The sequence below is a fragment of the Amphibalanus amphitrite genome, unplaced genomic scaffold (genome assembly GCF_019059575.1).
Source record: "Amphibalanus amphitrite isolate SeventyFive unplaced genomic scaffold, NRLGWU_Aamphi_draft 000610F_arrow, whole genome shotgun sequence".
Lineage (NCBI taxonomy): Eukaryota > Metazoa > Arthropoda > Thecostraca > Balanomorpha > Balanidae > Amphibalanus > Amphibalanus amphitrite.
Genome location: NW_024882104.1, coordinates 167028 through 183055, shown reverse-complemented (window position 1 = coordinate 183055; position 16028 = coordinate 167028). Strand labels below are relative to the sequence as shown.

Genomic DNA, 16028 nt, shown 5'->3' with positions numbered 1-16028 from the left:
CACTGTCATAACACCATGGTTACACCATTAGTCCATTTGCGCCTCCACGGGCAATTAGCCATATCCGTAATTTAAATTGAAGTAGGTACTGTTCCTAACAGCGTGGCATCCCTCACACAGATGCTGAAGGATGTTTACTTTAAAATTGTTGCATAATGAAAAACGGACTCTGCTCTTAAATATCATTCTGAAAATGACAGATGTATCGCAAGTTTTATGGCCTATGTTTCAAAATACTGCAAATGCTAAGAAGTCGTAATATTTCTGACGGCGCAATAAGCTCTACAAATAAGCTTATTTCTAGAGGTTGAATCCCAAAAGGTACTTCCCCGTGGTAAATATTGTTTTCTAAATATACTGCTATACATGCCATTGAATTAGTGGTAACGTTGGTGGGCCGAACAATAAATATGCGAGCATATGCCATATCTTTGGACATTCAGTGGATAGGTAATTTTTGCTAGTTCCCACAGAGATTTTATCAGCTTTGCCCGATCCGAATGCGTCGCTACGGGGAATAACGTCTTGTGCCGCCATGCTGTAGCGTAGCGTCGACGTATATTTGACCCGTTGAACTCTATTGATTTCCGATACCCGACTACTCGACTGACAGCTGACCGATCACTTGTGACAGCTAACTCGGCGAGAAAACGTGTACTTTAGTGCACTGGGCGACCGTTTCAAGTCTGATTTTCATGTTATTTGCACAGCATGGCCGTGCGCTCCTGCCGACGCCCGATACCCAAAATGAGTCGTCACAGAATTTTCTCGCACCCGCCCCTGTTTCCGTTTTGCCTCGGTCTGGTGAACCGGCCGCTATATTGCGTAGACCCATTATGCCAATACCATATGGGTCGCGCGGGCGGTAGATACTTGATTAAACGGACATCACTAACGGGATATTTCCCGCAGCATTTTATGCACATTGATTGTGCCAGGTTGGCACTTGAAAAACTATTCTATTTGAATCTGATAAATCGAAGTGTTTAGAAGATCTGCAAAATTTAAATAAATCAGTTCAGATATTACTTTGAAACAAGATATTTGATGTTCATCCGTTGTTATCACAATGGTTATTGCTTTGACGTTGACCGCTATAACACGATTAAGAATGAGCGGTAATAATTTAGTGGGTAAAGCACAATAATACATCAGCATCGTAGAAGTTCTAAACGCATCGTTGTTTTAATTTCAGTGCCTTCGTTTGTGTTTTTACTGGTTTTACATAGATTCTTGACACGTAAGATTTAACCGACTTCCTTTTGATCTCTTACGTCCCTTTTCCAATTCCTGGTTAACCATCATAGGCATCGGTCAATGATTCGATTAGAGTTTGTGATTCACCATAGAAATAACCGTCAGGAACGTTCAGGATACGTAGAAACAATATGCCACTATCGTTCAGTCGCCGAGCAGTGTTGGTTGCAAAAAGCCGACAATTCGCCCCGGGGCTGGTGTCAGTGTCACCGCACGCGTTGCATTCAGCATCAAGACTGCAATGAGGGGCGCCTATGAAATTCTGAAATTTGTTTTGAGTGGCGCTGCTCGAGTATTAAAGAAGGGTACGTTAGAGCTTCATTAGGGGAAATCAACGAATATGCTTGATCCGAAAGAAAAGTTCCGATATGAGACACCATTGATTACGGCATAGGTCATATTTTATGACATATTAAATATATTTACATAAATAATCTTTTATGAATAAAATGTAACAAAATAAACCTATTCATATCATATTTTTTTTTGCAATCGACCATCCTGTGTTTTCTTTGTGCATGTATGTACCTAAATCTGTGCTCTCAGCTACGATCTGAAACAATTCACCCAGGTGACAATAAGCTGATGGTATTATTTATAACTATGGGTTCATAAGAAAATACATACATGCTTTTGAATTTATCCACCTCTTTTTTTAAACAGGAATACTACAGTTGAACCTTTGTAAAAGGTCAATCGTATGCCAACTAGCACCTGCCAGTTCGCACTTGCAATTTGCAACAGGTTGACCATGAATGACTGACGTGGGACGTGGTTTTGCCTCTGACAGCCCATTGGTTGACTGATGTGTTTTGCATCGGACAACCCATATGCATGGGTGATTGACGTGTTTTGCATCGGACAAGCCATATGGCTGACTGACGTGTTTTCACATTTGTACGTACTAGATGTCGATTTCTCAAATTCACGCCGCGATTACCATAAATCTGTTTACGATCATCACCAATATTTTAACTTGTTACCAAGAGTATATTTCACCAAAGCTTGTAAATGTCGGAATTTACACCTTACCATTTATAAGCCGCATGCCAACTATGTATAATTCGATCTTACATAACCTCTGGCCCTATTGGTATATGTAAGTAATTTTAACTTGCAACCAGCCAGTTTGTTTGTAGGTAAGATCGATATTATGTGACTGGTATTGCATCTTTTCTCAAATCATGTCTCTATTTTGTTCATTCCTGGAAATGATACTTTTATTCTGGCAAAATAAGATTAATGACTGTTCATAAATCACAATTTCTTATTATTGAAATTAGCGCGCTCGCCAATCATTTGATGGTCGAAACCATTGAAAGTAAATCTAGCATACGATTGAGAAAATACGACATTTAAGTACTGAATATCTTTATTAAACGCTGGTGATTACTGCTTATGATTCTTTTTTTTACTGCTAATTTCATTTGTTCGTGAAATAGGCCATTTTACACGTAAATCATGCGCTATTCTCGGGCGATTCTGAGAACGAAAGATAGCAGTCACTTAGTTTAATCAATAGCAATATTGGAGCTTTGCGTTTGTTCTAGTGTATTCTGCAGCCATCGTGAGAAACCTGTAACGAATCTATCCCCTTTATAAGCCGAAAATTGAAAATTGCAACCTCCGATTTTATACTCTTAATTGCATGATGAAATCGTCAATTTCTGAATAAAAAAAAAACTCCAATAATCCTAGTACCTACTTTTATGAAAGTTAAGTTGAAATGCACACAAAATGCTTAGACCCTTTTTTACAAACATTGATAGCCGGTACGCCATTCTCGCGGTGATTCTGTGATAGCCAGATAGCAATTAACAGTCGAGGATTATGAATCTACCAATTATTGAAATTACAACCAATGACAAACCCCTTTTCATACTTCAAATATTAACGAATCTTACGTTCATTTTTATGTACCTACATATTTAACTGTATGATAAAACGTTATATCCAATCAATATTAGGGGGAAATTTCACGATTGCATTGAAACACACAACTTTTCCTTTTGACAAATTAGATAATATGATGTGTAATCTGAAATTCATTTGGCAGATCTTTATGTCCCAGCCGTTATAGTTCATTTGGTGATTTATCATTGTAGCGAAATCTGATTGAGTTTTCCGATAATTTAGGACCTTTCGCGACTGCGAAATTGAATGAACACAAAATACTCTACCTTATTTTTAATTGGTCGGGAAGGCGTCAATAGCGGAGTTATGCTATACATATAATATGTCATTTCATATCTTTATGACCAAGTCCTTTTTAACATGGTTAAATCTAAATTAAATTTTAGTCTTTCAATCATCGAAAATTTCCGCGACTGTTAGGTTGAAAACTACACGATTACTTCACCTTATTCTAATTTGTCACAAAGGCAATATAGCTGATACATGTTAAATCAAGTGTCATTTCATTGCAATTTGAAATAGAATGGCGGGCAAAACAAAGGAACCCAAAACATGCATCAACAGTACAGTTAAAGTTTTATGCAGTACAAAGGTATAATTTAAATGAATAATTTTTATGGGAAGGCAATAATTTATCCAATCAAAATGAGTAAATGAACAATGCACACATTACTGAGTTAATCAAAACAAGCCTCCCGCTAATCGTAAATATGTGAATGTTACGATCGAGATGGGAATTTACATATTTTCATTGCATGCTAAGTTCAGGCGAATCCTTCACTTTCGCTCAACATACTCACAATTCACTCAACTTCAGATAGGCATTGTCCATCTAATATCAACATACTCACAACTCGCATTCCATTTTCATTCTTTCATTCAGCTTACACTCTCCATTCTAGAAATGCATCATTCATTCATTTAACATACTCGCACCAGCTCGAGAAACTTTTTCCTTCTTAGCGACTCGCAACATTCTACACTCTCGCTTCTCACCAATATCACTCGTCACTCACTCAAGTTTTCATTGTTTCTCATTTTTATTGCAGTCATAGCAAGCTTTTGCCTAACAATTTTGGCTGCTGGTCTGGCTCGATTGTTCCTAGAAGTTCGGATATTGAGCGGAGTAAATTTAATAAATTTAGAATAATGGCACATCAACCGTTCTTTCAAGATTCATTCGATCGTTGCGACTTACTATCAGCCGTTTGATTTTTACAATTTATGATTTACAAAATCTCGTACTGAACACGCGCGCTGGATTTACTGTGGGCCGTCTCGCCAAATGCAGTTTAAGTCTTACGTTAGCGTCGTACCCCATACCAAGATCCTATTGCTCAGGATTAATTGAAAAACGTTTTTACGACTTACTGTTAGCCGTTTGTTTACACAGTTTAAGATTTACAAAACCACGTACTAACAAGCGCTTCGGAGTTATTACGGCAGGGCGTTTCATTAATGCAGTTTAAGTCTTACGTAATGGCGTGCCTGACCAACCGGATGAAAAACGTTGTTCAGTCCTCGAATGTCACTTGAAAGAACGTTTCCCGGCCGATGCACCATTTATGTAGGGGGGGCTCGGGCCGGTCCCTTTGGCCTTTCGCAGCCACCCCTCTGATTGTTTTACTACTACTCTACTTGATGTCCGTGTTAGGCTGAGACGTCTCCCAGCCTGTGCCCGACGGCCACTCGGGCCACGAACATCCCAATGTCTAATTCTACTATTTTACGTTAAGTTACAATGCATCGTGGTACCAGTGAGAATCACTCCGCCATTTTGAGGCACACCGCGGTTGGTAGCGCGCCCTTATGGGTTTAGGAGTGAAGCTCCTGGCCATTGATGACTTTACTAATGTACCGATAAAGTTAGACTCCGCTCAATCACCGTTCTCCTCCGACTCATCCTGTTACCAAAAGCATCTGGTCAATTCAACGCCCCATTTATTGTTCATAATTTCGTGATGTGGTCATAACGGACTGCGCTAATTTGACGTTATCATTTTAGAAGCCTACCGCGAACGCAATCTACCCTAACAATACCCTAACGCCACGCATGCTAACCTAACCCTCCACCCGCTTGCTCCTACCTATCTATGGGATGTGCCTTGAGCCCGCACAGCATCCCTGCGTAGTCGGAACCTACCTTCGAGCCAGCTTACCAGCAGCGTGGATGAGGTCGGGTGCAGCGTTGCAGCCTGGTCGGCGTACAGGCACTGACCCCGTTCTCACTCCCCGCTGCGGTTATATACTCGCCCGAAGGTGGATAAGTCCTGTCACTCGGTCTGAGGCTAAAATCGATCGGGCGACAGTGACTTACGGTTCTGACTACGCTGACCTCGACGTGGTGTTTCTAAATGTCAAAAGGCGAGCGAAAACAAGAATACCGCGATTACGAATTTCTAGCTATAAACCAAAAGGCACATACCGCGATCCACCTTAACAAACATACCGCGACACACCTTACATTTGTTGAAAATTTCATTTCCAAAATTTGAACTTTTCTGAGCTGAAATTGACCAGACCTCCGGTAAATGCAGCTGAAAATGACCTCAAATAACACAGACGATATTATTTTCGAAATCTACGTGTAAAATGGACCACAAAACATGCGTCACGTGACCGATACATGACATACAATTTTCGTGGCCTAGGTTGACTTGACCTTGACTTGAAAAATACGAAGGAAAAGTTCGGTACCCTCAGAGTATCTGAGGCATATATCAAGGAGTGCGTAAACCAAAAATGAGCCTGATCGGACTTGTCAGCCGGCGGTCAGAGCCTAAATTGTAAACATGTGAAAATGCTGATAATATTTACTTTGACCTCGCCTGTAACGTCATCGGTGACCTCGAGGTCAATGAAAATAGGTTTCGTTCGACAGTTTTTCCAGGGCTATCAGACGCCGTTTGAATTTTGACGATCGGCTCAGTAGTTTCGGAGATAGGGGGGGGGGCTCTGGGGAGCCCCCCTCAGTCACTCACGTTATGGAAAATACCCCAGTCATGAGGGGGCTAGAAGACTCGTGAACGGTGAAACATTTTATCTTTGACCTGACCTTTGATGTCATCGGTGAACCCGAGGTCAACGAAATTTGGTTTTCTTCGACAAATTTGACAGGGCTATCGAACGCCGTTTGAATTTTCCGGATCAGTCCTGTAGTTTCGGGATACGGGGGGGGGGCAAAAAATGCCCCCCGCCCCACCGCGCGGAAGGTGGCCGGGCGGCCCACCGCCTGCCGGGTTAAGCAAACAGTAAAGTATATCATTCGACGCGCCTTGACGTGCTGAGCTCACTGGTGCTTTTGTTTTGCTCTATCTTAATTAGATCAAAAGTTATCAGCGAAATTTTTTTACCTGTTTTAGCAAAATTTTTACATTTATACCTCCCAAATCCCCCCCCCCTAAATATTGACCTACAGCAACCAAACTTGCACAGGGGCGAGAATTCTAAGGGGCCACCTACCTACCAAATTTGGTATTTCTAGATGCCATAATCACGAGGGCGGGGGTCGCATCGAATCCCCACCCCCTGCCAGGCCGCGTTATAAAAAATGCCCTGCGAGGGCGAGGGTTAACTTAGATTCGTTCAAACACCTTAGACGCGTTCAGCCTTTACGATACAAGTCGACTGATACGCAACATAAGCCTGTAACCTTGACGTAAGGTCAACTTCTAGTCTTCTTTTCCAGGTCAATTTACAGATCATTTGACGCGCCTATACGAAATAAATGCGACGCCAATAAAATCAAAGTAATAAAAGCAAAGTGTCAAAAATTGTTGTCGGAAAAGGTTTCCAAAAAGGTCAATTTTCAAAGTTTTTGCCCTCTGGATGACAAGCTGTTGACACTAGGAAAAAGAAAAAAAACACTAAAAAAATCCCTTATCAAAAAGAGCTGTCAAAACTTTTTTTTACAGTAGTTCTTGAACAGGAGGAATTTTAATGGGAAGCAGATTATTCTAATATCAGCCTAATTTGAAGCGTAGCCTCTTATCCAGAGAGGATCTCCTGCCCAGAGACACTGTCCTGTAGAGGAAACCTCCCATTTTATATCATGTAGACTTAGAGGGTCTCCTGCTAATCAGGCCCCCTGGCTCATGCCAAGCTAGAGCCTCTGTGCAGAACTGCAGAGGGAGTCTCCCATTCAGAAGGCCCCCCCCCCCCAGTCCTGTCTATTAACCCTCGCCCTGGCAGGGCATTTTTCACAACACGGCCTGCAGGGGGGGGGGTCGATGCGACCCCCCCTCGCGATTGGCTCCTATGGCACCTAGAAACACCAAATTTGGTAGGTAGGTAGGTGGGCTCCCTTGAGTTCTCGCCCCTGTACAAATTTTGTTGCTCTAGGCCAATATTTAGGGGGGTTTTGGGGGTATAAATGTAAAAATTTCGCTAAAAACAGGTCAAAAGTTTTTCGCTTATAACTTTTGAGTTGATTAAGATAGAGCAAAAAGAAAAGCACCAGTGAACTCAGCACGTCAAGGCGCGTCGAATGATATACTTTTCAGCTCGCTTAACCCGCGCACCGACGGGGGGGCGGATATCCGCCCCCCCCCCCTGAGGTTTTTCGCAAATAGCGGGAAAACCGCGCCGCGTAGCGCCGCGAAATTTGGTATGACTATAACCTCATCAATTTTACACATGGTGTGCGAGTTTGAACCTCCTACCTTTTAAGGTCAGGTCACCAGGTCACTTTGAATGACCCAACCTCAAGTCACTTGTTTGCAACTTTGTCACCGTGCCAGAGCTACAGTAGATGTCGGAGGCCTTTGAAAGTCGCAGGATATTATAAGGTCATTAGTAGCTACAATTTGTATATCTCGGAATTTTGATATCGGTGACCTAAGGTCAGGTCAATTTCGCGACCTCCCCATTATAAGTCAATGGGGGAAAATCAACTCCCTATTTTTACCACTAAAACGGGTCGGAATGGCCCCATATACCATACATGACTTCATATACGATCAACCTTCACTACCTTGAGGTCTGTTTTGCTGTTGGGCAGCTGTGAGGTCATGTGACGTCATCAAAGGTCACCAAAGGTTTTTGGCCAATAACTCCGTACAGGAACAAGATACAGACGCGTGGATGGTCTCATTGTGTTCAGCTCGTCAAGACGCATCGAATGATATACATGATGACCTCGAGGTCACGTGACCTGAGGTCAACCTTTGACCTTGACCTTTCGAGGTCAACATATATATCATTCGATGCGGATTGACGAGAGGATCACGATGATGACCTTAGTTTGTTCCTATCTTGACTAATTCGAAAGTTATTCTAGAAAAACTCTCTCCATATCTAGCGCCGCCATTTTGACTTTTTCGACCCCTGTGACGTCATCTTTGACCTGACCTGAAAATGACCTGAGTAAAAATTGTAGATCTTGGCCGTGCGTATCCGATGCCGTTTACCGCTTGTCGCTATCTTGCTTCGTTTTCGAGATCTCAGGGGGGGGCGGTCATCCGCCCCCCCCCCCGTCGGTGCGAAGTTGGCGCAGACCCCCGTCGGTGCGCGGGTTAAGTGTACTTAAAGTTTTTAATTATTAAGTAAACTTTAATCAATTAACTAAGTTCAAGCTAACCAAATTGCATCATATCGCATATCCTTCGATTCGGCTGATCACCAGAAACACAATGGCACCATTTTTAAAGCTCTAGCGTCATTATGTGCCAAGTTATTGACAAAAAGGTCATTTGACCTCAGTTCACCTCATTTGACCTGACCCATGGATAAGTACACCAAAAAAGAGGCACCAAGTGACCTGCTGTTAGGTACTGTGGTTTCAAAGCACAAAAGTGATAGAACGAAGCGGATATCTCCAGTATTTCCGAATTTAGTATTTTCCCATAGGCTTAACATTACGACGTAATGACCTCTAACTGACCTCGGGTCAGTGACCTTGAGAAACCCGAACTATATGTTATACAACTCGGCGAACTTAGTACATCCTGGAAGTTTGAAGGAAATCAGTCCAAAACTGAGTTATTGGACAGGTGCAAAAAGAAAATTGAAATTTGACCATGAACTTGTACCGTTTTTTGACCTGGTGACCTGACCCAAGGTCACCCGGACCTGGAATTTTGAGGTCATATGTAAAAAGGTTGCCCCATAGGCTGTGCCATTTGGCGGCGCTGCGCGCCGCTGTTTTTACGCTATCTTCGAAAAACCTTGGGGGGGTCGCATCGACCCCCCCTGCCAGGGCGAGGGTTAACAATCTCTTGCCGGAGGGGGCCTCCTAGCTCCTACCCATATAGAATCTCTCGTGCAGAGGTAGCCTCCCACCAAGAGAGGGCCTCCTGCCCATAAAGGGTCTCGTGCAAGTTGCCAGAGGCCAGAGGGGCCTCCTGACTCCTGCCCAGAAAGGGCCCCTGTGCAGAGGAAGCCTCAAGGGCTCCTGCCGATAAAGGAGCTCCTGCCAGATGGGGCCTCCCGGCTCCTGCCTAGATAGGGAACTCTGTGCAGAAGGGAGCGTCCCATCCAGAAGGCGCCTCCGAAGCATAAAAGGTCCTCTGCCAGAGGGGATTCCTGCCAATAAAGGGTCTGCTGCCAGAGGGGGCCTCTTGACTCCAGCCCACAAAGCGCCTCCTGTGCAAAGGGAGCCTCGGGGCCTCCTGCCCATAAATGATCTCCTGCCAGAAGGGGCCTCCTGGCTCTTGCGCAGATAGGACATTTTTTGCAGAGGGGGCCTCCTGACTGCTGCCAAGATATGTCCTCTTATGCGAGAGAGCCTCCCATCCAGAGAGGGCCTCCTACCCAGAAAGGGTCTCCAGCAAGAGGCCAGAGAGGGCCTCCTGACTCCAGCCCAGAAAGGACCCTTGCGTAGAGGAAACCTCGGGGCCTCCTGCCCGTAAAATATCTCCTGCCAAAGGGGCCTCCTGGCTCCCACCCAGACAGGGCCCTCTGTGCAGAAGGGAGCCTCCCATCCAGAAGGGGCCTCATAAGTAGAAAAGGTCTCCTGCCAGAGGGGCCTCCTGCCCATAAAGGGTCTCCTGCCAGAGGGGGCCTCCTGCCTCCTGCCCAGAAAGGGCCTCCTGTGCAGTGCGAGCCTCAGGGGCCTCCTGCTCATGAAGGATCTCCTGCCAGAGGGGGCCTCTTGATTCCTGCCCAGGTAGGGCCTCCTGTGAGAAGGTGCCTCACATCCAGAAGAGGCCTCCTACCCATCAAGGGTCGCCTACCAGAGGGGGCCTCCTGTCCTGGCTTCTGCCCAGATCTTGTGCAGAATTAAAGTAGGCTAGGCCGTAAAGTCAAGTATAAGTACCCGAAGCGGTGCTCGGGGGCCTCCTAAAAATACCCGAGGGGGGGGGGGCGAGACCCCCCTTGGGTACGCCACTGCCTTGCGCACTGCTGTGCAGTTTGAAATTAACTTAAGTTGGTTTTCGTTTTATCCTCGAAAAATGCAAATTTGTCGATATCGGGCGCTGCGAGGGACTGGCATTGGCCCCAAAATGCCCCCCCCCCCCTCCGGATCAGCCAGTGGCTGCGGGGTGTCGTGCGCTGAGGTGCAAAGTGTAATTTTGATCGGACAGCTGAGAACAGTACGTATATGACGCTTTGTAATGAATACTGCCTATGGCATATAATCTTCATCGGGCATTTCTTCGTTTGACAATCAATCCGACCTTCCTTACGTAACGTAAAGGCAAATTATTGCGAAACGAAATGAAGCCTGCGTATGTGCATGTGTTTGTGCTGGGGGTCTGGTGCGTTTGGGGCTGGGCTGGGGTAGAGCTGCCGATTCGCCGGCCGGAGATGTAGTACCATGGCCCATGGGCTCGGATGGCCGGAGTCCGGCGCCGGCGGCGGGCACAGCCAGTTGAGTATAACGGCGGGCCGCCGTGTGCCAACACGTGCTTGTGCACTAGTGCTGAACAGAGTCGGGAAGCGCGCGTAATAGTTCTGCATAAAAATGCACGGACAAAGATTTGCACGCGCGACAAGTAAATGCCAGACCAAAATTTGTTCAAATACCCACTTGCTTGAAGAAACTCCGCTGTTTCTGGTAATGTCTGCGTACGCTCCTTGAGGCGGAAATGTTGTTTTTTATTGTCAAATGCGTGCCATGAACTTGATCTAAATTTTATGTCTGATAGGGTTTAACGAATCCGAGAAAAGGGATATAAATAGGCAAGGTAAATGCAAAGGGAAATAGGTACTGCATGCTGAAATTTTGGTGCCAATTCAGCAATCACTCCGACAACACAATCTGGCAACATAAGGCTTCTTGTCAGCATTTTAGTGCCAGATTCAGTTATTAGGTTCCAGTAATCTCCAGCAATAAGTCCAGGTGATATCCAGCAATTTGTTGCTAGAAACAGGTATTTAGGGATCTAAGACAAATATCCCCTTATATCAATGCGATAATAGACAATGATAATTGAGAATATTTGTGAAATCGCTATTTTCAGACACTCGACAAAGCTCCAGATAACTTACCTGCAAAAATATGTTTTTATGAAGCAGCTGACTGGTTTGAGCCTCAGCGAGTCGAACGCCGTGGTCTTTGTATGAGTCCTGTATAATGTCTGGGTTAAATCTCATACTCTCCGGCGATATACCCAGTCTGACGGGCAGCTCATCATGGAGCAGCACGATCGGAGAAATTCCGGATCTGGAATATCGGAAAAAATTGGTACATAGTACTTTTAACCCTCGTCCGTATTATATGGTACAACGTTTATTTGAGCATGATTGTTATCAATAAAAATGGTAAAATTGACATTATGCTCATAATATCGGATAAATTAATTGAAAAAAGGTCCAGAATATATTTTCGAACTTGGTTCTTCTTCGGTGGAATTCAAGGACGATTTTTTTTATTCCACCGAAGAAGAACCAAGTTCGAAAATATATTATGGACCTTTTTTCAATTAATTTATCCGATGTTATGAGCATAAGGTCAATTTTACAATTTTTATTTATCTCGTCCGTATTGGTTACTATTGGTGTTAAGCCTGCCGCGAACGTATAGGGGGGTCGGTTGGACCCTCCCCGTGCCATACGGCCCCTGATCAAGCTAGAGCTTCGCAGAAAAAAAACAATCGTGTTACTCGTGACGAGAGGAAGCCGATGATACCGATTTTAAGGTCCTAGGGCATTGGTTGACCTTCCAGGTCAGGTCAATGACCCAAAAGTCGGGAAAATCGGGACCTATTAGAACTTCATTAAAGTGACCATCCCACCTTAACATTAGTTTTGAGTTTAGATAGCTAAAATGGGGTCCCTGGCTTGCACTTCCTACCGGTTTGAGCAATCACAACATCGAGCAATGCCTCTAATCGAAAAAATATAATTTCAAAGCTGCAGGACTTTGGATTCAGAGGGGCTAATGCATTGGAATGCTCCCTCTGAATGTGTGACCGGCGACGTCAGCGCCGCAGATGTAACGATTTTAAATCTTTTACTAAAACGTTTGGTAGCACGCAGTGGTATATGCTGCTATGTGTGCAACAAGTCCCGCACCTTCAGCTACCAAACTATTGCTTCCAAATAAAGTCGCTTGGAACAGCGGAGATCCAAAAAAGTAAACCAAAGTAGAAGTCTTATATCTTGGAAATCGGTGAATATTTTTCGGTGAAATTTGGTAGATATTCTTTTCCGCTCTTTCTGAACCGAGCAACATCACTTTCATGCCAATTCAATAGCTTTTTGAAGGTGGGAGGGTCTCTTTAAGTGAGGTTATTATGGGGTTTTTGGCGTGCTGATCACGAATTTTATGTTAGTTTTGATCACAGTTGCACCTAGGTCAACGAAGCTTGGTCACAAGATAGTTCCCTGTTGGCGCTATCGAATGCCGTTTGAATTTTCAAAATCGGTCGGCAACTTTCCGAGAGCTGAGGGGGCCGAAACGCTGCCCCCCCCCCCCCCCCATGGGTGATACGGTCCGCCAATAGCCCAACGCGGTCCGGGTTAAAGGGACTGTCCCACCTTAACATTAGGTTTGAGTTGAGATAGCCAAGTTTGCGGCGAGGTTCAGAAACCGCTATCTATCTTGGTCGCAACCCCCGCAGCCTCGTGGTGTTCAAGAAATTCGTTCCCTTCATTTGAAAATGTTCCCTGTACAAGTCCCAATCTTTTAACCATTACCGGCAATCTGATGACGTCATTTGCCTTTTGAACGCCTGTCATGTATTCAAGTGAAGTATCACTTGATTTACTGAATAAGCCAATCAGAGATGCTTGTTATTGTATGAGCCGCGCAATATTTGAGAGCAAATAGGCATATTTGCTGCCAAATTTCCCCCACATTGACATGAAGTAAATCCTTCATTACGTCACAGATTCGATCTAAATGACGTCACCATGAAATATAAAAGTCGCAATATCTAAAAAAAATATACGATGAAAACGCGTAAAAACTTTCAGAATTCGTCACAATATCATGAGTAACATTTCTGAATCCTAAATGATACTTATTTGAAGGTGGGATAGTCCCTTTAACAGTCGTCAACGTCACGCTGCGTACCGTACTTCCACATCCTTCACGGTCGGGTCTCTAACATTTTGAACGCCCTCGTGCCCAACATACCTTACCTTTGCAAATCGCAGAAGAACGTTTTCACGTTCATGGCAAAATTTTGATAGATGCCTCCTCCTGCTGTTTCATCATAATGCCTTTTCTCAAGTGATGCCATGAGATCATTGCCATCAATCACCAACGGGCAGTTGGAGATACATTCTTCACGAAGCAGGCCGTGCTTTGTTGCAAACCACGTCAGGTATTTAACCATCTCTGGAATGGATGGAGGTTCACATTAGTTACAATATGATCATTGAACTAGTTCGTCACGTCACTGCACGTACATGGATATGTAGTCCATGAGACACAGAAACTATTTGGTATCTGTACTATTACAAAACTGATACCATTATGCATGGGTGTGGATTTCCGCCGAGTTAGGGGTGCCCGAGCTCTCCCAATTCCACGCCGGCTTGGCTTGGAGCCGCAACAGACGGCGCGGGTCAATGCCCCCGCTATAGGGCGGCGACGCCTTTGCTGCTCCCAGGCACCCCCCCCCCCCCCTACTGAGCAGTTATCCATACCCATGACAATATCTTATTTGGCTGTTCAAATGTATTTTTTTTTTCGGTACTTTGATGCCTTCTTTACTATTAAATCTCCAAAGAATTGGTTACCAGCTGGTTCTCACTCAAGTTCAAAGCTAGGCATCTCTCCCCATTTAGTATTTTTAGACATCGGGATAATCAGGGATAATTTTCGGGATGATCACCAGGATCATTCGGTGTTTTAGGCTGACACCGTGCACAACAAACATGACAACGAGTAAAACCGCCATTCGCAAAGCGTATGTTATATAAAAATGTGACTTATTGCATCAATGGTCCCTACAATACCAAATAATTACCGGAGGTCCCGGATAATTATCCCTCATTTTCCGGATGTCGAACTCAAGGTTAGTATCTCACCGCCACCTCAGACTTCAGCGGCCGATTTCATAAGAGGACGTAAAATACGACTGACGTAGTTTTCCACCTATTTTGTTGCATTTTACGCCACAGTGGTTTCCTACAGCAAATGCGGAATGCGGATGTAACCTTATGATTACGAGCGAGCGAGCGAGGCGAGGGAAGCGAAGTCTTTTCAATATAACGGAAAAATCTCAGTATGAGCGGCCCGACCCGGCCTGTAACGATTTTGAGAAGCTTATAGGTATCACAGCAACCAATTGACCGATTAACCCGCGCCGGACCGGGGTGTGTGTCGGAACACCCCCCCCCCCCCCGTCTAACTCGGCTCCTGGGCCACGTAGCGACACGCAGTAAGCGGCATTCGAAAGAGCGTAAAAAATAATGCGGTAATATTTTGGGTCAGGCCAAAGGTCAGGTCGCCAGAGGTCATCAAAGGTCAAATGTAGTCCATTTCAACAATTTTGGAAACTGCCAACGGCTAGCTCGGGAACCAATAGAGCTACAGGGCCGCGGAAAAGCGCATTCGATAGGTCTTTTACAGATCTTTCTGAGCATCGTTCTCAGATTTGACATCAGGTCAACGGTTTAGCCTCAAGAGGGCAAAAACTGTAAAAATAGCAGTTTTCACGAAAACGGCTTTTCGTCAAAAACTTTTGATTCAAGAAAGCCACGACATTACTTTTGACAGCATCGTGTTCCTCTCGTCGAGACGCGTCGAATGAACTATTTGTTGACCTTGAAAGTCATTTTGAGAATTTGACCTCAGGTCAAGGTCATGACCTGACCGGAAAGGGTCATTTTGCATATCAGTTGATCCGTATCGTCGAGCTGAATACATCGACGTGTTTTCATTGCTCTAGCACGTCTTAAGCAAAAGTTATAGCAAAAAAACTGCTGGTGACCGTTCATGACCTGAGATGACCTCAGGGGCACACAAAGGGGTCGCAGGTGCATTTTTTTTTCGATTCAGTATGTCATGTTTACCTATGAACCGATGTTTGAGAGGGTTTTGAACATTATTTGTCCAAAAGAGGCGCATTTCAATATTCTCCCATTGACTTAAAGGTAATTGAGAGGTCGCAAAATTGACCTGACCTTAGGTCACCGATATCGAAATTCCGAGGTATACATTTTGTACATAACTACTATTACTCTCATCAATTACTGAAAGTTTCAAGGCGATCGTTCAGTTGGTGTAGCTATGACGAGGATTGAAACTTTTTCTGAGGTGAGGTCACTTGACCTGACCTGGACCTGGTGACCTGACTTTGAGAGCCCTGGGTCTAAAATTTTTACATATGCGGAACAGATGCATGAACAGGTGCCCCAAAAACGGCAAAACCGCAGGTGGGTGTTCATTATAGGGTGGTCCGGTTTGCATCACTTTTTTGAAAAGTCACGGTCTCACCCCCCTATCTGGTGCATTTTGGGGC

At 44.5% G+C, this 16028-nt stretch overlaps 1 protein-coding gene across 2 annotated transcripts in view; it reads right to left on the bottom strand.

The window, feature by feature from the left end:
* The window catches only part of LOC122363221, a 60549-nt gene that overhangs the window by 23744 nt on the left and 20777 nt on the right, over positions 1-16028 (bottom strand). For both annotated transcript variants that reach the window (XM_043332217.1, XM_043332219.1), the window contains exons 2-3: positions 13699-13897; positions 11602-11776 (exon numbers count right to left, since the gene is read on the bottom strand). In XM_043332217.1, the coding sequence (XP_043188152.1) occupies positions 11602-11776; positions 13699-13895 (372 nt within the window). In that variant the 5' untranslated portion in view covers positions 13896-13897. The remainder of the gene's footprint in view (positions 1-11601; positions 11777-13698; positions 13898-16028) is intronic.